We start from the raw sequence: 26,383 nt of genomic DNA, 5'->3' as shown, positions 1-26,383 counted from the left end.
ACCGTAGGGCCTTTGTGTTGAATTTTGTAAACACCTTATAGTTACCCCCTCTTGAATTAGCTTTCTCCCTTTTACTTGTCACAAAGTTGACAAGCCCCCTTCCCTCCCCATGTAAATATACCGCTGTACAGTACATTATTTTAATATATTAACACAGTAGGAGCCTTTCCTACTGTTTACGGTCAAAAAAAAATATAAATGCTTTGCCTCTGAAAGTTGCAGTTTCTTATCTGAAACTGAACTTGCAGTTTCTTATCTGAAACTGAAACTTGCAGTTTCTTCTCTGAGAATCACATTGTCTGCACTTTTATACTCCTATGAAACTACATTTTTTTAAGTGCTAAAAATAGATCTCTAGAATTCATAAAATACTTCATATGCTCAATACTGCAAAGCTAAAATTCAAAAGACATTCATATCTGAAAGTACTCTCAAAATACACAACACAAAACACAATTCACAACCTGCAAATACTGACAACCCTAAGCTCCTCCTGACAATTCACAACCTGCCCGACTATTGTGCTGGGGGGGGCAGCCCCCTCCTATTCCTCGGCGGCAGAAAGCCGCCCCGTGAGACGATGTGAATGGCGAGGGAGACGATGGCGGGGAAGCGTCATTGGGCCAACTGCTTTTCTCCTCTTGCAGTTGGGTTCGGTCGACGAAGACTCCACCGGCTCGCTCTGGCAGGACACCCTCACAAACGGCACCCTGTAGATGCTCGATCCTTCAATCTCTGGTGGATGCTCCATCTGGGATCGATACTCCCACCACCACTCCCTCACGATCGGATTTGGTGAATCTGTTTGCTCCATGGCCCAGAGGAGCAGCTCTATGTACTCCGGCGTGACTCCCTCCGGGAGTATCGCTGCCTTTTTGCTCTGTTGCAGATATTTGGCCATGGATGTCGTCGTCGCCGCTAGTTGGTCCTTGTTGTCAAACCAAGACTGTATCTCCAACATCCTAGCTAGCTTCATAGGGTCGCCGTCTGCGATCCTCACGTATCGATTGTACTCCTCCATCGATCTACTTCTCCACAGCACCTTCACTCGTCGGCGGTGGTTTTTGAATGGAAGAGGAGAGGAGCAGCGCTGGTTTTGGATTAGAACGGGAGAGGAGAGACGTTGGTTTTGGACTGGAACAGGAGAGGAGGGGCGGTGGTTTTGAAATGGAAGAGGAGAGGAGCGGCGCTGCATTTAGATTGGAACAGGAGAGGAGTGGCGGTGGTTTAAGAGGAGAAGAGCGGAAGAGCGGCGCTGGTCTTGGAAGTAATTTTTTTGTTGTTTTGCGTATTTTGGGTCAAAGTTTGACCACGTACTGTATTTGACAAGCAAAATGTGAATGCATGTCACCAAAAATTGTATCGTTTGGTTCGTACCTGAATGTACTTTCAAATTATATTATTTTTGCAACGTATAACATATATTTTATGTGCGAAAATCATGGTCAATTATGACCCAGAATAAAAGGGAGACTAGTTAATGTGGGGTCGCTTTATTAATTGAAGGGTAAATTGATTTTGATTTTGATCCAGTCACAGCGCCCCGGCCCTCTCGTCCAATCCTAAATTGCTGCCGCACGCTCCTCTCCCTCTTCTCCATTGCAAAACCACCTCCTCTCCTCTCCATCATCTCCATTCCAAAACCACCATCTCGCCTCTCCCTCTTCTGATCTTCTCCATTGCAAAACCACCTCCTCTCCTCTCCATCATCTCCAATCCAAAACCACTGTCTCACCTCTCCCTCTTCTCTATTGCAAGACCACCGTCTCTCCTCCGTTTTCTAGACGCTTTGCTCCATGGCGTGGGCGCAATCCATGGATACAAAATTAGTATACTGTATACTATTTAAAAGTCGAGGGCGGGGCTTTTCCTGCGCGGTAGGCGGCGGGGCAGTTCCGCCTAGTCGGTTCGACAGAGACGCGAGAAGACGAGGGAGTAGGCTGCTGCAAACGTAGGGCTGTGTGATTTGACAGCGAGTTACTGCTGGACAGGTGGGGCCCCGTGATTTGACTTGCCATTATCATTTTAACTGCGGCGCTATGACCGGCGTGAGTCTCCCAGATTCCTGACCACCTCCATACAGGTGCCTCTCCCAATGCTTCACCATGTAGTAGAGGCTGGCTCTTGCATGAGAGCCCACTTCTCCACTTTTTCCTTGCCTCTCTTTCCTCCACATATGCAAAAATGCCATGTAAAGCGCACTATTGTACTTACTTTTACTTGCTCCTATAGGTGCTTAAGCTTGCCACATAGGCATAAAGTCTGATGTGGCAAGTTAATCAAGAAGAGAGAGACTAGTTTGGTGACCCAAGGAAGAAACGGTGCTAAGCGCGTGTACCTAGGTGAAAAGACAATTTTGAGTCTATAGCTAATTAAATGAAGCAAACTTAGCAACACCATTTCATTGGAAGAGTGCACTCCTTGGCAAATGCAATAAATACTAGTACTCCCTGTGTCCCATAATATAGGAACGTTTTTGGCACTACACTAGTGTCAACAACGTTCTTATATTATGGGACGGAGGGAGTACGAAGAAAGAGATAGAGAGGAGTAAAAAAATACACTTATAGCCAACCTTGTTGTAGTATGAGTGACTAAGTGATGACTATGTATGACATGCCAACATCAGATAGCCTAATGCACCGTGTTAAATCTCCAAGGGCGCGACCGCGCGAGCGACGCGACGGTCGTGGTAGGCGCGACCATGATATGGGCTGCTGGCAGCCCTTGGATCTGAGATCAAACGGTCGCATGCTAAGTTGCTAAAAATTTGCAGAATAACCCTCCAGGATAAGATATTCACCCATAGGTCTAGAATCACGCCATGCAACCTTTCGATCTCAGATCCAAGGGCTCTCGGAAGCCCGTATCATGGGAGAATGGAAAGCCACTACCCTGCCGTTCGCACGCTGGTAGTTCGCTCCTACTCGTCCCCGCACGTCCTTCAATACTACGGCGGTTCGCTCCTAGTCATACCATCCATTCACATTACGGCAGTTCCACTAATCCTAACCCTCCTCCCAAATCCATGGCGTCCCAAATCTCCACGATCGGCGGTGAGTACAAGGTTAGAACCATCACCGGCGATGAGTTCAACGTCATCTACACCCGTTCTTCCGCGGCGGTGAAAGGATGCCTTTCTCGCTTCAGACACATGTTCGAAAACTCAGATGATGAGTGGGTCGCTGGGCTAGATGTTGAGTACACCACAGTCCTTGGACGAGAGAAGGATCTAAAGGACGAAGAGAGGAAGAAGCCCGCCGTGATCCAGGTTTGCGTACACAACGTTTGCTTGGTCTACCACATATGCCATGCCGACGTTGAGTGCCAGGATTTTAAGAACTTCCTCAAGGACAAAACAGTGAAATTCGTTACTGTAGACTTTAAGAATGATGAAGAAGTCCTGGGTCGGATCGGCCTCGTTGTAGGCAACCCCTTCGACCTCCAGAAGAATCGGCTGGTGCCCTCTCGTCAGCCTTCAATGCTGACCCTGGCAGGAGCCATGGTTCATCCTTCGTACGGTAAACTGGAGAAACCTCCATACACGTTTCATCGTCATGCATGGCAGCGGAATGTACTAGATATAGACCACATCCACTACGCTACAATGGATGGCTACCTTTGCTTCAATATCTACAAGGGTTGGATGAAGAGCAACAGCCAAGTGTGCGGTTCAAGCAAAGAAGTATCGGCCAAGAGGAAGAGGGACAAGGACGAAGTCGAGGACGTGGACGAGGACTCCGAGTAAGGTGGCAGTGTCGTTACTCATGGTGGTTCTAATGCAGTGTCTACCGGAATAGTTGCAAAGTTTAATTTCAGGTGTGCTTAATTTAATTTGAGGGGTGTGTTGTGCTGAGCCCCCAGCAGAACTATGTTATGTTTCTTCTCGTTACTTTAACTCTTCAGTACATACATACTAGTATTTCTTACATTTCATCTTTTAGTTGGTATAGTAATACCCTCGTTTCTTCACATTATATACGTACAATATATATGGCCAACATCATATAGCCAGCAGTTTAGTTGTCAAAGAATTTCAGGGTGCTTAGTTTTGTCAAAGAATTCCAGGATGCTTAGAGGGTGCTTGGATCCAAGGGACTTATTTTAGTCTGACTAAAAATAGTCTCTTTAAGAGGCTAAAGTTCCAAGCACCCCTGACTAAAGAGGGGCTAAAACTAGTCTTGAGACTAAATTTTTTTAGTCAGGGGTACCCCTACTAAAATGTGGATTAGTCCTCTCTCTACTCATTTAACTCCTCTCCTTTAACACATGCGAGTTCTGGATTGGAGGGTTTGGAGGATAATAAATGTTCATTAACTTGATTTTAGCCTTTTTAGTATTTGGATCCAAGCATTGGTGAGGCTAGCATGTTTTAGTCCCACTACTTTTAGTCATGGGACTAAAACGTATCCAAGCACCCTCATAGTTTTATTTGAGGGGTGGGTTGTGCTGGACACCATTATTGTGACTAGCCTTTTTAATAGTACTATATGCATAATTTGGCGACTAGCGCTCTCTATATGTACCACCTTTTTTTTAAAATTTCAAGTTTTGCTCCATGGCGCAGTCCATCGATACTACTGTTGTACAAAAGTATACATTTTTTAAAAGGCTAGAGGGCAGGGCAGTCTAGCTTGGTCGGTTTCACGAGAGGCGAGGGCCTTTGTGATTTGACGGCTCATTACTGCTGGAAGGCGGGTCCTTGTGATTTGACTGCTCGTATAAATGCGCCGACGACCTGATCGAGGAGGAGCAAAGAACCGTGCGGTATACTCCAGTTTTCCACTGGAGTAGTACTATGACGGAGGAACACGAAACACGGCAGCCCAGTGCCATATGGCGATAAAAATGATCTAATTTGCTAGTCATCTCATTGTTAGCATTGTTCTATTCATTCCCTCAAAAAAAACCATTGTTCTATTCATGCCTTGCAGAGAACGTGACACGTGCGGTGAAACACCCGAAGCAAAAGATCAAACATAGGAGCAAAAGAAGAAGGAAGATTATCACCCCAAATGATCTAATTCACCGCGGAGTCGTAACTGCTTCTTCATCGCCTCCACGACCTCCATCTCCTTGCGCGTCTCCTCCGCCATCTTCATCATTGTGTCCATGACGCGGCATTTCTCGACGCGAGCCTTCATCATCTGCTCCACGGCCATATTACGTACCTTGGCAGCAGCCGGGTGCTCGATGCGGAGCTTCGCCAACTCTTTCTTCTATTCCATGACGAGGGCCTGCAGCATCTTCATCGAGGAACTACTATTCTCATGCAGCTTCTTCCAGCCGGCGTTCTTCTCCTTCAACAGGTCGATCTCATGGCAGAGCTTCGCATTGTCCTCCCGAAGTCGCAGGATTTCGCCGGTCGCCTTCTTCTCCGAGGCAATGCTCTTCTTCAGCAGCATCACCAAGCCGGCGGTCAACTCCCCCCGCTAATTGAGCTCAGCGGGCATGTCGTCGAGGCTCTCCTTCAGCAACTCCATCAAGCCTTGGATGAACTCCTTCTGCTTATTGAGCTGATCGGGCATGCCGTCGAGGGATAACGACTCCAGCTCCGCCGGCTCGGCATTTTCGCCTCCGCGGCTAGGGCGCTCCTAGGAGCCATCGCCTGCCCGTGAGAGATCTTTCGAGGTCTCTGCGTGGCGGCGAGCCCTCTTTTTTTCCGCAGCCTTGGTTGCTGCTCCCTTGTTTCGAGTAGTTCTCGACCTAGAGCTCTGCTCACCGGCCATGGCAACGACAGACGAAGAAGAAGCACTTATGAGGAGGAAAGGTAGAGTAATTTTTGGTTAGGTAGTTCCCCTTTTTATAACCTAAGTACTAGCACTAGCACTAATACCTGCATAGTGGGAACACGTTCAGGTTTGGTACGTACTAGTAGGTGTGAGCAGGCTTTCGAATGTGATGGGAACAAGGTAAAGATTAATTGATGGTTTTGGTTTCGAGGCCCGAAACGGCTCCCGATGAGTTTAGTGGAACATAAATTTCAAGTACTACACTGCTCAAATGCGTAAATATTATGTTACTATCAAAAATTGGCACAAAATATGAAGGAGACCAATGGAAGTACTACTAGCAACCCATGATTTAACTACTCGCATGCGCGCAGTGGAGTAATAATGTCTTTCTTCCGCCCTCACGTCCACTCAATTTGCCTCCCTCCCTCTCCCTCCTTTATATACGTGGGGAGGGCACCCCTAGAACACACATCAATTGTTTCTAGCCGTGTGCGGCGCCCCCCTCCACAGTTAACACCTCGGTCATATCGTAGTAGTGCTTAGGCGAAGCCCTGCGCCGGTAACTTCATCATCACCGTCGCCACGCCATCGTGCAGACGGAACTCTCCCTCGTCCTCAACTAGATCAAGAGCTCGAGGGACGTCATCGTGTTGAACGTGTGCTAAACACGGAGGTGCCGTACGTTCGGTACTTGGATCGGTTGGATCGTGAAGACGTTCGACTACATCAACCGCGTTACTAAACGCTTCTGCTTTCATTCTACAACAGTACGTGGACACCTCTCCCCGCTCGTTGCTATGCATGTCCTAGATAGATCTTGCGTGATCGTAGGAAATATTTTGAAATACTGCGTTCCCCAACAGTGGCATCCGAGCCAGGTCTATGCATAGATGTTATATGCACGAGTAGAACACAAAGAGTTGTGGGTGATAATAGTCATACTGCTTACCAACATGTCATACTTTGATTCGGCGGTATTGTTAGATGAAGCGGCCCAGACCGACATTACATGACCGCGTTCATGAGACTGGTTCTACCGACGTGCTTCACACACAGTTGGCTAGTGGGTGCCTGTTTCTCCAACTTTAGTGAATCAAGTTTGACTACGCCCGGTCCTTGTTGAAGGTTAAAACAGCACACTTGACGAAAATTCGTTGTGGTTTTGATGCGTAGGTAAGAACGGTTCCTGCTAAGCCCGTAGCAGCCACGTAAAAATTGCAACAACAAAGTAGAAGACGTCTAACTTGTTTTTGCAGGGCTTGCTGTGATGTGATATGGTCAAGACGTGATGATATATAAATTGTTGTATGAGATGATCATGTTTTGTAAAAGTTATTGGAAACTGACAGGAGCCTTATGGTTGTCGCTTTATTGTATGAAATGCAATCACCATGTAATTGATTTACTTTATCACTAAGCGGTAGCGATAGTCGTAGAAGCAATAGTTGGCGAGACGACAACGATGCTACGGTGGAGATCAAGGTGTGAAGCCGGTGATGATGGTGATCATGACGGTGCTTTGGAGATGGAGATCAAAGGCACAAGATGATGATGGCCATATCATATCACTTATATTGATTGCATGTGATGTTTATCCTTTATGCATCTTATTTTTCTTAGTACGGCGGTAGCATTATAAGATGATCTCTCACTAAATTTCAAGGTATAAGTGTTCTCCCTGAGTATGCACCATTGCTACAGTTCGCCGTGCTGAGACACCACATGATGATCGGGTGTGATAAGCTCTACGTTCACATACAACGGGTGCAAGCCAGTTTTGCACACGCAGAATACTTGGGTTAAACTTGACGAGCCTAGCATATGCAGATATGGCCTCGGAACATTGAGACCGAAAGGTCGAGCATGAATCATATAGTAGATATGATCAACATAGTGATGTTCACCATTGAAAACTACTCCATCTCACGTGATGATCGGACATGGTTTAGTTGATTTGGATCACGTGATCATTTAGATGACTCGAGGGATGTCTATCTAAGTGGGAGTTCTTAAGTAATATGATTAATTGAACCTTAATTTATCATGAACTTAGTCCTGATAGTATTTGCATATCTATGTTGTAGATCAATAGCTCGCGTATAGCTCCCCTGTTTTATTTTTCATATGTTCCTAGAGAAAACTAAGTTGAAAAATGATAGTAGCAATGTTGCGAACTAGGTCCGTGATCTGAGGATTATCCTCATTGATGCACAGAAGAATTATGTCCTTGATGCATCGCTAGGTGACAGACCTATTGTAGGAGTATATGCAAACGTTATGAATGTTTGGCAAGCTCGATATGATGACTACTTGATAGTTTAGTGCACCATGCTTTACGACTTAAAACCGGGACTTCAAAAACGTTTTGAACATCATGGAGCATATGAGATGTTCCAAGAGTTGAAATTAGTATTTCAGACTCATGCCCGTGTCGAGATGTATGAGACCTCTGACGGCACTTTGCCTACAAGATGGAGGAGAATAGCTCAACTAGTGAGCATGTGCTCAGATTGTCTGGGTACTACAATCGCTTGAATCAAGTGGGAGTTAATCTTCCAGATAATATAGTGATTGATAGCGTTCTCTAGTCACTATCACCAAGCTACTAGAACTTCGTGATGAACTATAATATGCAAGGGATGCCGAAAACGATTCCCGAGCTCTTCGAGATGCTGAAATCGGCGATGGTAGAAATCAAGAAAAAGCATCAAGTGTTGATGGTTGAAAAGACCACTAGTTTCAAGTAAAAGGGGAAAGGAAAAGAAAGGGAACTTCAATAAGAATGGCAAGCAAGTTGCCACTCCCTTGAAGAAACCCAAAGCTAGACCCAAGCCTGAAACTAGGTGCTTCTACTACAAAGGAAATGGTCACTGGAAGTGGAACTACCCTAGATACTTAGTGGATAAGAAGGATGGCAAAGTGAACAAAGCTAAATTTGATATACATGTTATTGATGTGTACTTTACTAGTGTTTATAGCAACCCCTCGGTATTTGATACTGGTTCAGTTGCTAAGAGTAGTAACACAAAAACAGGAGTTGTAAGATAAACATAGACTAGTTAAGGACGAGGTGACGATGTGTATTGGAAATGATTCCAAGGTTGATAAGATCACCATCGCACACTCCTTTTACCTTCGGGATTAGTGTTGAACCTAAAATAAATGTTATTTGGTGTTTGTGTTGAGCATGAATATGATTGGATCCTATTTATTGCAATACGGCTATTCATTTAAGTCAAAGAATAATTGTTGTTTTGTTTACATGAATGAAACCTTCTGTGGTCATACACTTAATATAAATGGTTTATTGAATCTCGATCATAGTGATACACATATTCATAATATTGAAGCCAAAAGATGCAAGGTTAATAATGATAGTGCAACTTATTTGTGGCACTACCGTTTAGGTCTTATTGGTGTAAAGCGCATGAAGAAACTCATGCTGATGGGCTTTTGGAATCACTTGATGCTTGTGAACCATGCCTCATGGGCAAGATGACTAAGACTCCGTTCTCCGGAACAATGGAGCGAGCAGCTGAATTTTTGGAAATAATACATACTGATGTATGCGGTCCGATGACTGTTGAGGCTCACGGCGGGTATCGTTATTTTCTGACCTTCACAGATGATTTGAGCAGATATGGATATATCTACTTGATGAAACATAAGTCTGAAACTTTTGAAAAGTTCAAAGAATTTCAGAGTGAAGTGGAAAATCATCATAACAAGAAAATAAAATTTCTACGATCTGATCGTGGAGGAGAATATTTGACTTACGAGTTTGGTCTTCATTTAAAACAGTGCGGAATAGTTTCGCAACTCACGCCACCCGGAACACCACAGCGTAATGGTGTGTCCGAACGTCGTGACCGTAATTTATTAGATATAGTACAATCTATGATGTCTCTTACCGATTTACCACTATCGTTTTGCGGTTATGCATTGGAGACAGCTGCATTCACCTTAAATAAGGCATCATCTAAATCCATTGAGACGACACCGTATGAACCGTGGTTTAGCAAGAAACCTAAGTGTCGTTTCTTAAAGTTTGGGGCTGCGATGCTTATGTGAAAATGCTTCAACGTGATAAGCTCGAACCCAAATCGGAGAAATGTGTCTTCATAGGATACCCAAAGGAGACTGTTCGGTACACCTTCTATCATAGATCCAAAGGCAAGATATTCGTTGCTAAGAATGGATCCTTTCTAGAGAAGGAGTTTCTCTCGAAAGAAGTGAGTGGGAGGAAAGTAGAACTTGATGAGGTAATTGTACCTTCTTCCGAATTGGAAAGTAGTTCATCACAGAAATCAGTTCCAGTGATGCCTACACCAATTAGTGAGGAAGTTAATGATGATGATCATGAAACTTCGGATCAAGTTACTACCAAATCTCGTAGGTCAACCAGAGTATGTTCCACACCAGAGTGGTACGGTAATCCTGTTCTAGAAGTCATGTTACTAGACCATGACGAACCTATGAACTATGAGCAAGCGATGATGAGCCCAGATTCCATGAAATGGCTTGAGGCCATGAAATCTAAGATAGGATCCATGTATGAGAACAAAGTATGGACTTTGATTGACTTGCCCGATGATCTGCAAGCCATTGAGAGTAAATGGATCTTCAAGAGGAAGACGGATGCTGATAGTAGTGTTACTATCTACAAAGCTCGAATTGTCGCAAAAGGTTTTTGACAAGTTCAAGGTGTTGACTATGATGAGATTTTCTCCCTCGTATCGATGCTTAAAGTCTGTCTGAATCACGTTAGCAATTGCCACATTGTATGAAATCTGGCAAATGGACGTTAAAACTGTATTCCTTAATGGATTTATTAAAAGAAGAGTTGCATAAGATGCAACCAAAAGGTTTTCTCAATCCTAAAGGTGCTAACAAAGTGTGCAAGCTCCAGCGATCCATCTATGGACTGGTGCAAGCATCTCGGAGTTGGAATATACGCTTTGATGAGTTGATCAAAGCATATAGTTTTATACAGACTTGCAGTGAAGCCTGTATTTACAAGAAAGTGAGTGGGAGCACTACAGCCTTTCTGATAAGTATATGTGAGTGACATATTGTTGATCGTAAATGATGTAGAATTTTCTGGAAAGCATAAAGGAGTGTTTGAAAGGAGTTTTTCAAAGAAAGACCTCGGTGAAGCTACTTACACATTGAGCATCAAGATCTGTAGAGATAGACCAAGACGCTTGATAAGATTTTTCAATGAGTACATACCTTGACAAGATTTTGAAGTAGTTCAAAATGGAATAGTCAAAGAAGGAGTTCTTGCCTGTGTTGCAAGGTGTGAAGTTGAGTAAGACTCAAACCCCGACCACGGCAGAAAATAGAAAGAGAATGAAAGTCATTCCCTATGCCTCAGTCATAGGTTCTATAAAGTATGCTATGTTGTGTACCAGACCTATTGTGTACCTCACCATAAGTTTGGCAAGAGGGTACAATAGTGATCCAGGAGTGGATCACTAGACAACGGTCAAAATTATCCTTAGTGGAATAATGATATGTTTCTCGATTATGGAATGACAAAAAAGGTTCGTCGTAAAGTGTTACGTTGATGCAAGCTTTGACACTGATCTAGATGAGTCTAAGTCTCAATCTGGATACATATTGAACGTCGGAGCAATTAGCTAAAGTAGCTCTGTGCAGAGCATTGTAGACATAGAAATTTGCAAAATACATACGGATCTGAATATGGCAGACCCGTTGACTATACTTCTCTCACAAGCAAAACATGATCACGCCTAAGTACTCTTTGGGTGTTAATCACATAGCGATGTGAACTAGATTATTGATTCTAGTAAACCCTTTGGGTGTTGGTCACATGGTGATGTGAACTATTGGTGTTAATCACATGGTGATGTTATCAAGATTATTGACTCTAGTGCAAGTGGGAGACTGAAGGAAATATGCCCTAGAGGCAATAATAAAGTTATTATTTATTTCCTTATATCATGATAAATGTTTATTATTCATGCTAGAATTGTATTAACCGGAAACTTAGTACATGTGTGAATACATAGACAAAACATAAGTGTCCCTAGTATGCCTCTACTTGACTAGCTCGTTTATCAAAGATGGTTATGTTTCCTAACCATAGACATGTGTTGTCATTTGATGAACGAGATCACATCATTAGGAGAATGATGTGATGGACAATACCCATTCGTTAGCTTAGAATTATGATCGTTACAGTTTCATTGCTACTACTTTCTTCATGACTTATACATGTTCCTCGGACTATGAGATTATGCAACTCCCGAATACCAGAGGAACACCTTGTGTGCTATCAAACGTCACAACGTAACTGGGTGATTATAAAGATGCTCTACAGGTGTATCTGAAGGTGTTAGTTGAGTTGGCATAGATCAAGATTAGGATTTGTCACTCCGTGTATCGGAGAGGTATCTCTGGGACCTCTCGGTAATGCACATCACTATAAGCCTTGCAAGCAATGTGACTAATGAGTTAGCTGCGAGATGATGCATTATGGAACGAGTAAAGAGACTTGCCGGTAATGAGATTGAACTAGGTATGATGATACCGACGATCGAATCTCGGGCAAGTAACATACTGATGTCTACTACACAACCTTCTTCTTGTAGACGTTGTTGGGCCTCCAAGTGCAGAGGTTTGTAGGACAGTAGCAAATTTCCCTCAAGTGGATGACCTAAGGTTTATCAATCCGTGGGAGGCGTAGGATGAAGATGGTCTCTCTCAAGCAACCCTGCAACCAAATAACAAAGAATCTCTTGTGTCCCCAACACACCCAATACAATGGTAAATTGTATAGGTGCACTAGTTCGGTGAAGAGATGGTGATACAAGTGCAATATGGATGGTAGATATAGGTTTTTGTAAATTGAAAATATAAAAAAGCAAGGTAACAAGTGGTAAAAGTGAGCGTAAACGGTATTGCAATGCTTCGAAACAAGGCCTAGGGTTCATACTTTCACTAGTGCAAGTTCTCTCAACAATAATAACATAACTGGATCATATAACTATCCCTCAACATGCAACAAAGAGTCACTCCAAAGTCACTAATAGCGAAGAACAAACGAAGAGATTATTGTAGGGTACGAAACCACTTCAAAGTTATCCTTTCTGATCGATCTATTCAAGAGTCCGTAGTAAAATAACATGAAGCTATTCTTTCCGTTCGATCTATCCTAGAGTTCGTACTAGAATAACACCTTAAGACACAAATCAACCAAAGCCCTAATGTCACCTAGATACTCCAATGTCACCTCAAGTATCCGTGGGTATGATTATATGATATGCATCACACAATCTCAGATTCATCTATTCAACCAACACAAAGAACTTCAAAGAGTGCCCCAAAGTTTCTACCGGAGAGTCAAGACGAAAACGTGTGCCAACCCCTATGCATAAGTTCACAAGGTCACTGAACCCGCAAGTTGATCACCAAAACATACATCAAGTAGATCACGTGAATATCCCATTGTCACCACAGATAAGCACATGCAAGACATACATCAAGTGTTCTCAAATCCTTAAAGACTCAATCCGATAAGATAACTTCAAAGGGAAAACTCAATCCATTACAAAAGAGTAGAGGGGGAGAAACATCATAAGATCCAACTATAATAGCAAAGCTCACGATACATCAAGATCGTGCCACATCAAGAACACGAGAGAGAGAGAGAGAGATCAAATACATAGCTACTGGTACATAACCTCAGCCCCGAGGGTGAACTACTCCTTCCTCGTCATGGAGAGCGCCGGGATGATGAAGATGGCCACCGATGATGGATTCCCCCTCCGGCAGGGTGCCGGAACAGGGTCCCGATTGGTTTTTGGTGGCTATAGAGGCTTGCAGTAGCGGAACTCCCGATCTAGGTCTCTTTCTGGGGGTTTCTGTATTTATAGGAATTTTTGGCGTCGGTCTCACGTCAGGGGGGTCTCCGAGTCATCCACGAGATAGGGGGGCGCGCCCTCCATCCTCGTGGATGGCCCGGGACTCTTCTGGCCCAACTCTTTTTCTCCGGGGGCTTCTTTTGGTACATAAAAAATCATCTAAAATTGGCACGTCAATTGGACTCCGTTTGGTATTCCTTTTCGGTAAAACTCAAAAACAAGGAAAAAACAGAAACTGGCACTGGGCTCTAGGTTAATTGGTTAGTCCCAAAAATCGTATAAAACAGCATATAAATGCATATAAAACATCTAAGATGGATAATATAATAGCATGGAACAATCAAAAATTATAGATACGTTGGAGTCGTATCACATACCGATGACAAAGGGAACAACGTATGTTGTTATGCGGTTTGATCGATAAAGATCTTCGTATAATATGTAGGAGCCAATATGAGCATCCAGGTTCCGCTATTGGTTATTGACCGGAGATGTGTCTTGGTCATGTCTACATAGTTCTCGAACCCGTAGGGTCCGCACGCTTAACGTTCGATGACAATTTGTATTATGAGTTATGTGATTTGATGACCGAAGTTTGTTCGGAGTCCCGGGCTGACGTTCCCGACATGGAGCTCCAAACACGTTGCCCCATTCCACCTTGTTTCCATGCACCGCACCCCAACCCTCTCCCCGCGTCTCCTACCACCTCAACCCATCCGCTACCACAAACGCCTGCCTCGTGCCCTTTTCTATTGGCAAAGAAAACAAGCAATCATCCTCTTCACTCGGCGTTCTCTTTATCCATGCCTCCCACACCCATCGATTCATCACACACCGAGATCTATGCCACGCCGACGTTCTCGACATGGAGCTCTAATCACGTTGCCCCATTCCACCTTGTTTCCATGCACCGCACCCCAACCCTCTCCCCGCGTCTCTCCTACCACCTCAACCCATCCCTCTACAGAGATCTGCTACCACAAGTGCCTGCCACGTGCCCTTTCTATTGGCGAAGAAAACAATCAACCCTCCTTATCCTCTTTGGCCGCCATTCTCTTTCCCCACGCCCCCGACATCCATTGGTTCAGCACACACGGGGCCCTGAACGCCGTTGCCGCCGTTCCTGACATGGAGCTCCAATTGTGCTTCCCCGTCCCACCTTGTTGCCACGCACAACATCCCAACCCTCTCCACGCGGCTCTCCTACCTTCTCGGGTCATCCCTCTACCGAGATATATCCTGCGAGCAGCAAACGGAGTGTAGGGAGACCGGATGTGAGGTGTTGCAAGGGGGCCGCCGTCGAGCGTTGTATGTGTGGAATTGCAGGAAACGGGATACCTTCTCAGGTCCCAGATGCATGTTAATATAGATGGGAAGATCCCCCATCGTGGCGTTACAGAGGAGACCGGTCGTTGGTGTACTACACCATACGAAAGGTTCAGAAACGGACGCTAGGTTTAGTTACAAGAAGTCCAACACCCCCCCTTAATCTAAACTTTGGAAAGGTTTAGATTACGCCTAAACTCATAAAGTTGCGGAACAGGTAACGCCTTGGTAAAACCATCTACAATTTGATCTTTGCTAGAGATAAAACGAATATCTAGCAATTTGTTGGCAACCCTCTCACGGACAAAATGAAAATCAATCTCAATGTGTTTGGTGCGGGCATGAAATATTGGATTTGCAGACAAGTATGTAGCACCAAGGTTGTCGCACCATAGACAAGGTCTTTCTTTGAGGGGAACACCAAGTTCTTTGAGTAAGGCCTCCACCCAAATTAGCTCAGTGGTGGCATTAGCCAGAGCTTTATATTCTGCTTCAGTACTAGATCGAGATACTGTTGCTTGCTTGCGAGCACTCCAAGAAATGAGGTTAGGACCAAAAAATATAGCAAAACCACCTGTAGAGCGTCGGTCATCAAGACATCCTGCCCAATCCGCATCAGAGAAGGCACTAAGAAGAATAGAAGGGGCCTTTTCAAATGTGAGGCCAACTGACAAGGTACCCTTAACATATCTCAAAATTCTTTTGGCTGTTGTCCAATGAGTTGTTGTAGGTGCATGAAGAAATTAACAAACTTTATTGACTGAAAAGATAGATCAGGCCGTGTGAGGGTTAAATATTGCAAAGCACCAATAATACTTCTATAGTGTGTAGTACCATCAGGACCAAGAGGTGTGCCATCTGTAAGTGACAATTTTTCTGAAGAAGATAATGGTGTAGGACATGGTGTACAATTATTCATGCCCACTCTATTAAGCAAGTCAGCGGCATATTTTTCTTGTGTTAAGACCAATGTACCATGAACTTTCTTAACTTCCATGCCCAAAAAGAAGTGAAGATCACCTATATCTTTGAGAGAAAAATCTTGGCTTAAATCTTTTAGTAGAGCAGAGATTGCCTGGTCTGAGGAACTGGTCACAATAATATCATCCACATATATCAACATAAAAATAGTGATGCCTGACTTGTTGTAGAGAAACAAGGATGTATCTGCTTTGGATGATATAAAGCCAAGACTGTGAAGTTTAGAGCTAAGCCGAGAGTACCATGCACGAGGAGCTTGTTTTAAACCATAGAGAGCTTTGTGAAGTCTGCAAACATGATGTGGAGCTCGAGGATCTTCAAAACCAGGAGGTTGTTCCATATAGACTTCCTCTTCCAGAACACCATGTAAGAACGTGTTCTTCACGTCTAGCTGTCGTAAGCTCCAACCACGAGAGATTGAAATAGCCAACACAAGAAGTATAGTAGCTGCTTTGACAATAGGACTAAAAGTTTCCTCATAGTCAATACCATAACGTTCTTTGAAACCTTTTGCAACAAGGCGGGCTTTATACCTGTCAACTACCATCTGACTTTTTATTGATGCGGTAGACCCATTTGCAATCAATCAAGTTCTTGTTAGAACTAGGGGGTACAAGGTGCCAAGTTTTGTTATGCATAAGTGCCTGATATTCTTCTTTCATAGCATGATGCCAATTTTTATCACGAATTGCCTCAGAAAGATTTTGTGGTACTCCTGTAACAGTAAGCATTCCATAACGAACAGTACCATCGGTAAAAATTCTTGGTTGGCGTATACCTTTTTTGTAGACGGGTGCGAGCAGCAATAGGAAGATCTTGTGTAGCAACAAGAGGCGTTGCAGGGCTCGGTGGCGCAGAAGATCCTGTTGGGCTGCTGTTGTCAGACACTGAATCAGATCAGCTTGGAGCAAGGGATCCGGGTGTAGCAGTGTGGCCACCACGTGATGTAGAAGATCCGGAGGAGGGAGAACCCTAAGGTGTCCTGTCTGATGACATGGAGACACTTGATTCGCGCGCAGAGGAACACATGGGCGAGCGGACGCAGTCGGCGCATTGGATGCCGGGTGACGCGACGTGGCATCGCTAGACACACCAGTCTGCTGCAGGGAGAATGTTTGCTCCTGATCTGAGGCAGAATCCAGAGCAGAATCATCATGAGGATCGTCAGGAGGCTGAAAAATGCTAGATGCACCCAACTCTTGGTCAATTTCTGAGTTTGTTTGATCATTTCCTGTATTTTCCTCACTGGTTTCTTCTGTATTTGTATCAGCGGATGCCTCAGACATTGTGACCTGTGGATGGTTAGCAACAATAGGAACAACAAACATGTGGTCATTATTAGTGTGCACCCCCTCATTATCGGATGGACTATTATGAGGTAATAAAAGGATTTCCTCACGAATACGTGAACCAGCATTAGGATGAAGAAGAGCAAAGGGAAAAACATTCTCATCAAACACAACATCACGTGAGATGTAGACACGACCACTGGATATATCAAGACATTTGACCCCTTTATGTCGAGGACTGTAGCCTAAGAAAACACATCGCTTGGAGCGAAACGAGAGTTTTTGTTTGTTATAAGGGCGAAGGTTTGGCCAACATGCACACCAAACACACGAAGAGATTCATAGTTGGGTTTGACATGGAGTAGTACTTCCGTAGGACTCATGTGATTGAGTATCTTGGTAGGGAGCAAATTAATGAGATATGTGGCGGTGAGAAAGGCTTCATCCAAAAATTTAAGAGGCATTCATGCATGAGAAAGTAAGGCAAGGCCAACCTCAACAATGTGTCGATGTTTATGTTCAGCTGAACCATTTTGTTGATGGGCGTGAGGACAAGACACATGATGTGTAATGCCAACTTTTTGGAAGAAGGCATTGAGTTTTTCGTATTCACCACCCCAACCAGTTTGCATGGTAATTATTTTTCGACCAAATTTCCGTTCAACAAGTTATTGGAAATTAAGAAAGACCTGATAAACATCAGAACGCTTCTTAAGCAAATATATCCAAGTAAATTTGCTAAAATCATCAATAAAGCTCACATAATATAAGTGTTTCCCAACAGAAGCTGGAGCAGGACCCCATACATCAGAGAATATTTGTTCCAATGGAACAGTAGACACACTAGTAGAGATGGGATAGGGAAACTAATGGCTTTTAGCTTGCTGACATGGATCACATACATAAGGATTTATTTGTGGATCATAAGGGAGTTTATTCTTACGAAGTACTTGTTGAACAATAAAATAGGATGGATGCCCTAGACGATTATGCCATATGGATGAAGTGGGTTTGATGGTGATGAAGGCACACTTGGGAGACCTCGTGAAGAAGGGCATAATCGGGTAGAGACCACCATGGCAAGGACCTTTAAACAGTCTGTCCCTCGTGACCTGATCCTTGATCAAAAAGAAGAAAGGATGAATTTCAAGAAATATATTGTTGTCTAAGGCAAGTTGATGAGAAGATAAAAGATTTTTTGGATGCACTAGGAACATGCAAAATATTGTTAAGAGAAAGAGAATTATGAGGGGTGTGCAAAGTAGAATGACCAACATGTGTCATTACCATACCATTTCCATTTGCCGTATGGACTTGATCACGTCCACTGTAATTTTCCCGAGTGGTCAATTTGTGTAATTCTCCGGTGACGTGATTTGTTGCTCCTGTAGCAACATACCAGTTTGTATCCACTTCAAGATGTGCACCCTTGTCATCCGAGTGAGAGTCATCATCATCACCATTGTCAGAATACCTCCACCAACAATCACGTGATGGGTGCCCATATTTTTTGCATATCTGACATGTAATATCCTGGCGAGGAGAAGGTATGCGACCATGGCCACGACCACGACCATGACCACCTCTCTGTGGATTACGACCATGTGTTGGATGTGTCTTCTGCGGACGACCACGGTATTGCCCATATCCACCACGAGATTTTTGACGATAATTATTATTGGAGGAACGTCCTCGTGTAGCAGCATTAGCGGAAGACTGAAAACCCCCAACGGTTTGATCTGACTCGGCAAGCATTTGCTGCCTGTAATCATATGCCGTAAGCTGTGCACAAACATCAGCAAGAGTGGTGGTAGGAACAGCGTTAATAGAGGCAACCACAGAGTTATATTCTCCATCAAGACCACCAAGGATATACTCCTTCAGTTCATCATCATCAATTAGCCGACCAGCTGCAGCAAGTTCTGAAGCAAAACTTCTCATCAAAGCAATATATTTATCTGCAGGCATATCACGCTTCTTTGTATTCACAAGTTCTCCACGCAACATATTGATGCGTGCCTTGGATTGTGAGGCAAACGAGGCTTCAATTGCAGCCCAGATTTCAACAGCATGTTCTAACGCAAAAAATTGAGCAAGAACATCCTTACTTATTGATTTTGTGAGATAGCTCACGACTTGTTGATCCCTCTCAATCCAGGCTTCGTAGGCCGGATTCGACACAGTGGTCCTCGTGCTTTCAGCCTCAACCTCCAATGTTTTTGCAGGTGCTGAATCGGAACCATCAAGTAGCCCCATGACTCGAGCACCGCGAAAGGCAGGAAGAACCTGCATCTTCCAGTAGATGTGATTTTCCCGAGAGAGTTTCTCCGAAGGAGGAGATCCCAGAAGCGCCGCCAGTGTTGAAGAGGAGGTCACCATGGGGAAGGAGGGAGGGAATCGATCGATGATCTTGACCAGCGATCAGGTTTTTGGTGTGTGTGTTTGGCTAGATCAGATCGCTAGACCTCGGAAGAGGTGGCTCTGATTCCATGTGGAATTGCAGGAAACGGGATACCTTCTCAGGTCCTGGTTGCGTGTTGATATAGATGGGAAGAGCCCCCATTATGGCGTTACAGAGGAGACCGATCGTTGGTGTACTACACCATATGAAAGGTTCAGAAACGGACGCTAGATTCAGTTACAAGAAGTCCAACAGTAAGTTGCCCCCACACAGTGAGGCTGGTCGTAGTGGGAGTAACATAGGTAGTAACATAGATGCCACATAAGCAAAAATGGTGAGGTGGCAAGTAGTTAATGAGGAGAGAGGCAAATAGAGTAACATAATATGTTACCATCACATAGCGGTTTCCAATGCAAAATGAGTCTACAAAGTAATAAATGAAGACACCTATGTTACCACACATATGACACTACCCACTATAGAGGTAGTAACATAGAGTAGTAACATATGTATGTTACTACTCTAAGTTACTCCCCACTATGACTAGCGTGAGAGGGCTCCGGGAGTGCTATGCGATGACCACTGGGTGCTATAAGGGCGCCACTGCAACATAGGGCAAATAGCAAACAGTTAGAAAATGTTTGGGACGCCGACAAGTTTCGACACGAGTCATGTTCCCAAGCCTCGGGTCACAGTGAGCCATCTAGGGCGTCCGTTACACATGGATCCAATGTCGGAGGCGACCGATTCAATGAGCGCTTCAGCTAGTCAACGCCTAGCGCCGTCAATTTTTTAAAATCAAGTTACTCTGCTAACAACATTTCTTATCCTCAACTAAAAAAATGGCAGATTACATTAATTTTCACATCATTTCAGGCGGAGACCTTGGCAGGAGCTTGCGGAGCTGTGGCGAGAAATGACCGAGTAATTTTATCGCAGCGGCAACATGGCCTATGGTTCATGTAGCATCAGTGGTTTCGGCAGAGATAAAGGCTATTCGGCATGGCCTTATTCTAGCTTCAAATATCGGGTGCTCCAATTTAATCATTGAATCAGATAGTTTAAATGCATCGGAGGCAGTTTCAGACCTTGATGCTTACATGGGTCCCGATGTGCCAATCATCACCGAGACTAGTTTATTGGCGATGGACTTTTCAAATGTCAGCTTTGTTCATTGCGGAAGGGAAGCCAATCTTTTTGCTGATTGTTTAGCAAAGCATTGCTTTAGTCTTGGTTTATCTCAATTTTGGGACTCCAATCCCCCTGACTTTATTCTTCCACATATTGTAAATGACATGGCTATTATATGAGGAATAAAGTTATTTTTGTTCAAAAAAAAATGGCAGATTATTTTTTAAAAATTGCTGAGTTGCATGCACACTTGTCACGCACATACATACTGTCAAAGACAGGAAACGTAAAATTTGTGTTTGTCAAAGACATTTCGCTCAAAGTAAGGAAGAAACTGAAATTTGTGCTTGTTGGGTTTATGACACTGTTGAGTGCTGAGCTACTGAAATGGACATTACAGTTGCTCAACATTAGCAAAGGATACAAGATGGTTTTCATTATCCCACACGCTGCAACGACAAAAATTCCATTCCAATGTTATTTCATTAAGATAATGCTGCATTATTCTAACAGCTTATTGTCACACCAATTCATCAACTCTTAGGTTTTCCGTGTACTAGATAATAATAATAAATGAGCTGGTGTCCTAGATAATACAAACTTGCTGGAACCGCCTCGCCTAAAAATGAATTGATGCAACTGCTAATGTTGGTGCATTAGCGTTTACATGAACGCTAAATTTAAACATTAGAAAAAATAGAGCAAACCCCACAATAGAAAGCCTGTATACTACATTCTCGCTTACTACTTGCACTTGCATTCAACGTACATACAAGTTCAGAAAACCACCGTTGAAACAATACTTTTGAAAATTATCTTCACCGAGGACGAGCCAACCATGTTGTCCCTAAGTTGCTGGGCTATTGTTTCTTGCTCATTTTTGGTCCTTGGAAACAAGCCTCCTACCAGATTAGGCAGTGCGTCCATTGCCTCGCAATCCTTGCATGGTTCATCATCTTCTTTCAAAATAACAGTTTTCAAGTTTGGTGCTCGATCCATCACCTCACGTACAAATAACATATGTTGCTCCATGAGGGGACTAAAGTTGGTCACATGAAGCTCTCTGAGTTTCCACTTGTTACAGCTTGTGAACCCAGCCACCTTCCAAGAAGGTTTCACTCTTTGAATGCCAACGCGCTCCCAATATAGTACCAGACATGGATGTTCAAACACCTGTATCCAAGAACCAAGACCTAATAATTACATAAAGTACATATAGTAGCTAGTATTCCCAGGAGATTCTATTCTGAAATCTATCAAGCGATGATATCAATAACCAGGAAGGAAATACATAAATCTATTCAACTAACAATCGAGAGAAAGGAATAAGTAAAATTAGTACCTCAATATCAAATATCTCAACACTCGGAGCAGCTTCAAGGAGATTTATTGTCCATAACAGGTCAAACTCAACATATATGCCATGAATAGACAGCTTCCTTAGGTTGCTGAATGCGGCCCGGAGTTGCTTGCTTTCCGGCAGGATCCAAAGCTGGTCAACAGACAAATCAAGGAAGAAATCAACGAAACATTCCTAGCAATAATAAAGGTAAGCAAATATCTTGATCAAGACATGAAACAGCAAAAAAATAAAAAAGGAGCATACGCTCCTAATTAACCCTGTAACTTCAAAATTCCCAGTGATGAAATTAGAAGCACGTCGCACAATCTATACTGAAATGGTACGAAATTACCTTTTCTCCTTGGAAATTTAAGGTCAGGGTATGAATTTCGGTGGCACCATCTAAAAGCTGGCTTAAACTAAACCCCGAGTGCTCAAGGTCTGCACCACACACAAGGAATAACTCCTTAAGGGACGGGACATAACCAAAATGCAAGGGGGGCTCACAGTGCATCCACGCCTCCCAACTGAGCAGCTCTAGTTTGGGAAGGCAGAGCACCTCAAGCCTCTTCAAGTAGGAATAGCGGACTTCAAGAACCCTGAGAACCGAATTCGGCGCGTCTACCTGCCACACCGAGCAGTCGCCGACATCACAGTGTTCCAGACTAAGGTGCTGCAGCTGCTTGCAGCAATCAAATAAGACGTTATGTATATCCCCCTCAGCAAAGCGCAGGTTGTAAAGCTGGAGCCTTGTGAGGCAAGGAAGTATATTAGGATAGGCGCTGAAGAACCCGTCCACGTCCCGTGCTTTCCGTAGCATGTCTCCACCTTTGCAATCGTAATCCTTGTCGTCCGCAATGGTGAGGTCCAGTTCTTTTATCATGCCGTTGTCAATGGCGTCACGGACCAGCGGGCCAATATCATGCGAGTAATTGCCAATCAGGTAGATCTCAAGGGACGTTCTGGAGACTCTGCTGCTGCCTTTGATGCGCAAGAAACTCCTAGCAGCTCTTGTCAGTGATGCCATTGCTTCATCTATGTGTTGCGCTGGTATTTGAGAATAAAAATATATCTGCTGCCCAGCAGCAACAGGGTAATCTGGGCATGGGGCGGGCAGGAAATCCCTAACATGGAGGTTAAGGTCGGGGAGCAGCCATGGCAGGCTCCTCCAGCGCGTCGACAGAGCGCTGGTCCTTGCGGCCGTCGCAAGGTCCACACTCCCCAAGATGGAGAGCAGGATGTCGTCAGTCAGGGCACCCAGCCTATCTTCGTCTTGTGGCTTCTGCGACAAAACAAGATCATACGTGAATACGTATTTGATTTGAATTGAAACCCCAAAAGAAGAGAAGCTAGCAAGAGCTTACGCACATTATTCTGCTCCATGGACGATAATAATAAGCTCTGAACCGTGGATGTCATGAGGCAAAGCTGCCGTCTTTACTGGAAGGGAGGGCGGAGGAGGTCCGACTAGAACACGAATTGGAACCCGGAGGCGATTAGGTCCTGTTACTCCGAGATGGAACCGTGCAAGCAGTAGCCGTCGTGCCACCGCCATGATTCATGTACAGTCTCCATGGTAATACAAATACAGGGGCGGCGGATCTAGATGTATGTCCGACCTAGCGGGATTGATCGATAGATTTAAGTCCAACAACAAAGAGTATTGAAGCTGTGGTGCATGAGAAGAAACGACCTAGCTGCGCGTACCTCAGGCTCAGAGGAAGGAAGTATGGAAGGAGACCCAATGGCCAAACACTGGACGGGGCAGCTGGATGTCCCGGCGGCCGGCGGCCGAGGAAGAAAGGGGAACGGCGATGGCGGCGGCGATTGTTTCGCCGGCGGCGGTGCGCGCCCCCGAGAGGTTGGATTGAGGCTAAGGTAGAATCGGCACGGCGACGGCGGCAGCTGTAGGTAGATCCGCCGCGTCGCGTTGGGAGGAATACAAGGAGCGAGAGCAGGGAGGGCAGGGAAAGGGGAAAGAGGGAGCCGAAAAAAGAGGTAAAGATACTACACGGTCGGTCGACCGACTGCTGTCCCAAATCGGTCGCGTTGCCAGGCCCACGATTGCTCCTACCTGAACTCGAGAGCGCCGGTTAAGCGAATAAAAAGGTGGCTCGCAGATACTCCCTCCGTTAAGCGAATAAAAAGGTGGCTCGGAGACTCAACTTTGTACTAACATCTACTCCCTCCGTCCGGAAAAACATGTCGCGACGGCATTTTTACAAAAAAAAACCTCTAGCTTCTCCCGACCAAACCCGCGCTCCTCGTCATCCTCCTCCGACAGAAGCAGCAGCTGCGCTGCTCTCCGCCGCCGCAGCTTCCCTGCTCCCCGCCGCCGCAGCTGCCCTACTCCCCGCCACCGCAGCCCCCCTGCTCCCCCGCTCTCCCGCCGCAACTTCCTCCTGCTCCGCTGCCGCAGCTGCCGCCTGCCTGCCTCCCCAAGCTCCCCCCTTCCTCAAAAAGATCTTCGATTTCCCCAGCTACCGCCGCGCTCTGCTCCGGCTGCGCCGGAACTGCCGTCGAAGAGCCCGGAGGCGCCGGATCCGGACCACAAACAACAACCTAAAGGCCAACGAGCAGCCAGGTGTCGTCCTCGCCGTCGACGACGACGGTGCCGTCGACGCCACGGAGCGAGGGCGAGATCCTCCAGTCGGCCAACGTCAAGAGTTTCGCCTTCACGGAGCTGATTTTCAGCTGCTTTTGCTGCCCCTGATAGCGCCGGCACCGTGCGGCTGTACGAGGGCCGCGTCCGGCACTCGCGCCGGCGGCCGGCGGGGCACGCCTTCGAGTACGCCGTGCGCTACGCCCTCGTGGACCTCGACCACCTCGTTCACCGCCCAGGGGCCCGGGTCAGTCACTTCCCCGGCCAATCCCTTATCCTCTCTCCGCATTTCTTTCCCCTCGTGCAGCTCCGGTGCTGATTGGATCATGCGCGGTGCTTGAATTCTTCTGTTCAGATGGCTCGCGCCCGTCGCGGCGAGGCTGGCCAAGCTCGGCCCGCCGGGGAAGCTCGCGGTCGGGCTGCTCACCAAGGTAGCGGGCGGCGAGCGCAGGGGGCCGGAGCTGCCGCAGGCGGTCGGGTCGCTGGTGTCCGTCGCCGGGGAGGCCTTCTTCCTGCCGCTCTACGACCTCTTCCTCACCTACGGCGGCGTCTTCCGCCTCAACTTCGGGCCCAAGGTGAGCTCGCCATTAACCCAATTGCCCCCAAAATTTCAGTCTTCTGAAAGCTGCCATGTTGCTAATGCTCTGCGCCTTCTTTTTCATCTGCTTCCTCCAGTCTTTCCTTATCGTCTCTGATCCGGATGTAGCTAAGCATATCCTGAGGGACAACTCCAAGGCTTATTCCAAGGTTTGGTTCTAGTCATTTCCGAACAGTAGAGAAATGTTTCAGAAGGCTTCAGAAATCAGCAGGATGCCTGTTTGATTCAGTACTTGTTTGATCATGGTGGGTGCAGGGTATCCTTGCGGAGATACTGGAGTTTGTGATGGGCACCGGCCTGATCCCGGCTGATGGGGAGGTCTGGCGTGTTCGACGGCGTGCCATTGTACCAGCATTACATCAGAAGGTTCAGCTATCATATCTACAGTACCTAGCTACTGTCAGAACAGGACACTGTATATCTATAGCTTCATTTTAGAAATTTAATTAGTGCATTTCTAAAATGGCAAAGATTATGGCGCAAAGATTAGTTACATCACATCAAGCATGCCATGCCATCATTGATTCTGTTTTTGATGGCACTGAATCTTGAAAATACTAGCAGAAGTGATATTGTGAACCACTGGGCCCCAAGGAGATACCATCATCAGTAGATATCTACAGTTTTATTACTGGAGCCACCATACAAACCATGCAAACCTCATATTCTTTTGTTAGCTGAGAAGATCTGCTCTAGCATTTAGCAGAAGGATTACCACCACTACTATCTTATGATGTGTAGGTACTTAGAAGTTAATTAGGATCTTAGCTTAGAAGACCTGCTCTAGCACTAAGCAGAAGTTAATTTGGAGTACTATGACTTTTTGACAGTCTGTAAAACAGGGCACTTGCTTCGCAGGAAAATTGAAACTGAAAAATTGCAAGAGTTTTGCTTCATTTGGAGTACAAGTCCAAACCTGTATTGACAAAGAGTTTTGCTTCATTTGGAGTACAAGTCCAAACCTGTATTGACAATACATGTTCTATTTTTCTATTGTTGATCAGATCCATATTGTCCTAAATTGCAAAGTAAGTTAGCACAAATTCAGTTTTAATCCAAATTATTCAAATAAATCCAAATACTTTAAAT

The 26,383-nt window shown here is 45.1% G+C and overlaps 1 protein-coding gene and 2 pseudogenes across 1 annotated transcript; all 3 read right to left on the bottom strand.

Moving 5' to 3' along the window:
• Window positions 1-19,476, bottom strand: part of LOC125537285 — a 40,619-nt pseudogene extending 21,143 nt beyond the window's left edge.
• LOC125541902 lies at window positions 19,007-19,122 on the bottom strand (annotated as a pseudogene).
• A 1,805-nt stretch (window positions 19,477-21,281) lies between the features above and the next one.
• Window positions 21,282-24,099, bottom strand: LOC125538759 (F-box protein At4g22280-like). The gene is made up of 5 exons (XM_048702047.1): window positions 23,802-24,099; window positions 23,463-23,713; window positions 22,447-23,376; window positions 22,095-22,244; window positions 21,282-21,925 (listed from the first exon to the last, which is right to left on the bottom strand). Exons 2-5 carry the CDS (start codon window positions 23,511-23,513, stop codon window positions 21,530-21,532), a joined length of 1,527 nt encoding a protein of 508 aa, XP_048558004.1. The 5' UTR covers window positions 23,514-23,713; window positions 23,802-24,099; the 3' UTR covers window positions 21,282-21,529.
• Window positions 24,100-26,383: the final 2,284 nt, after the last annotated feature.

This window comes from Triticum urartu, chromosome 2 (genome assembly GCF_003073215.2).
Source record: "Triticum urartu cultivar G1812 chromosome 2, Tu2.1, whole genome shotgun sequence".
Lineage (NCBI taxonomy): Eukaryota > Viridiplantae > Streptophyta > Magnoliopsida > Poales > Poaceae > Triticum > Triticum urartu.
Note: the sequence above shows the minus strand (reverse complement) of the source record. Positions and strands in the feature narration are given on the sequence as shown.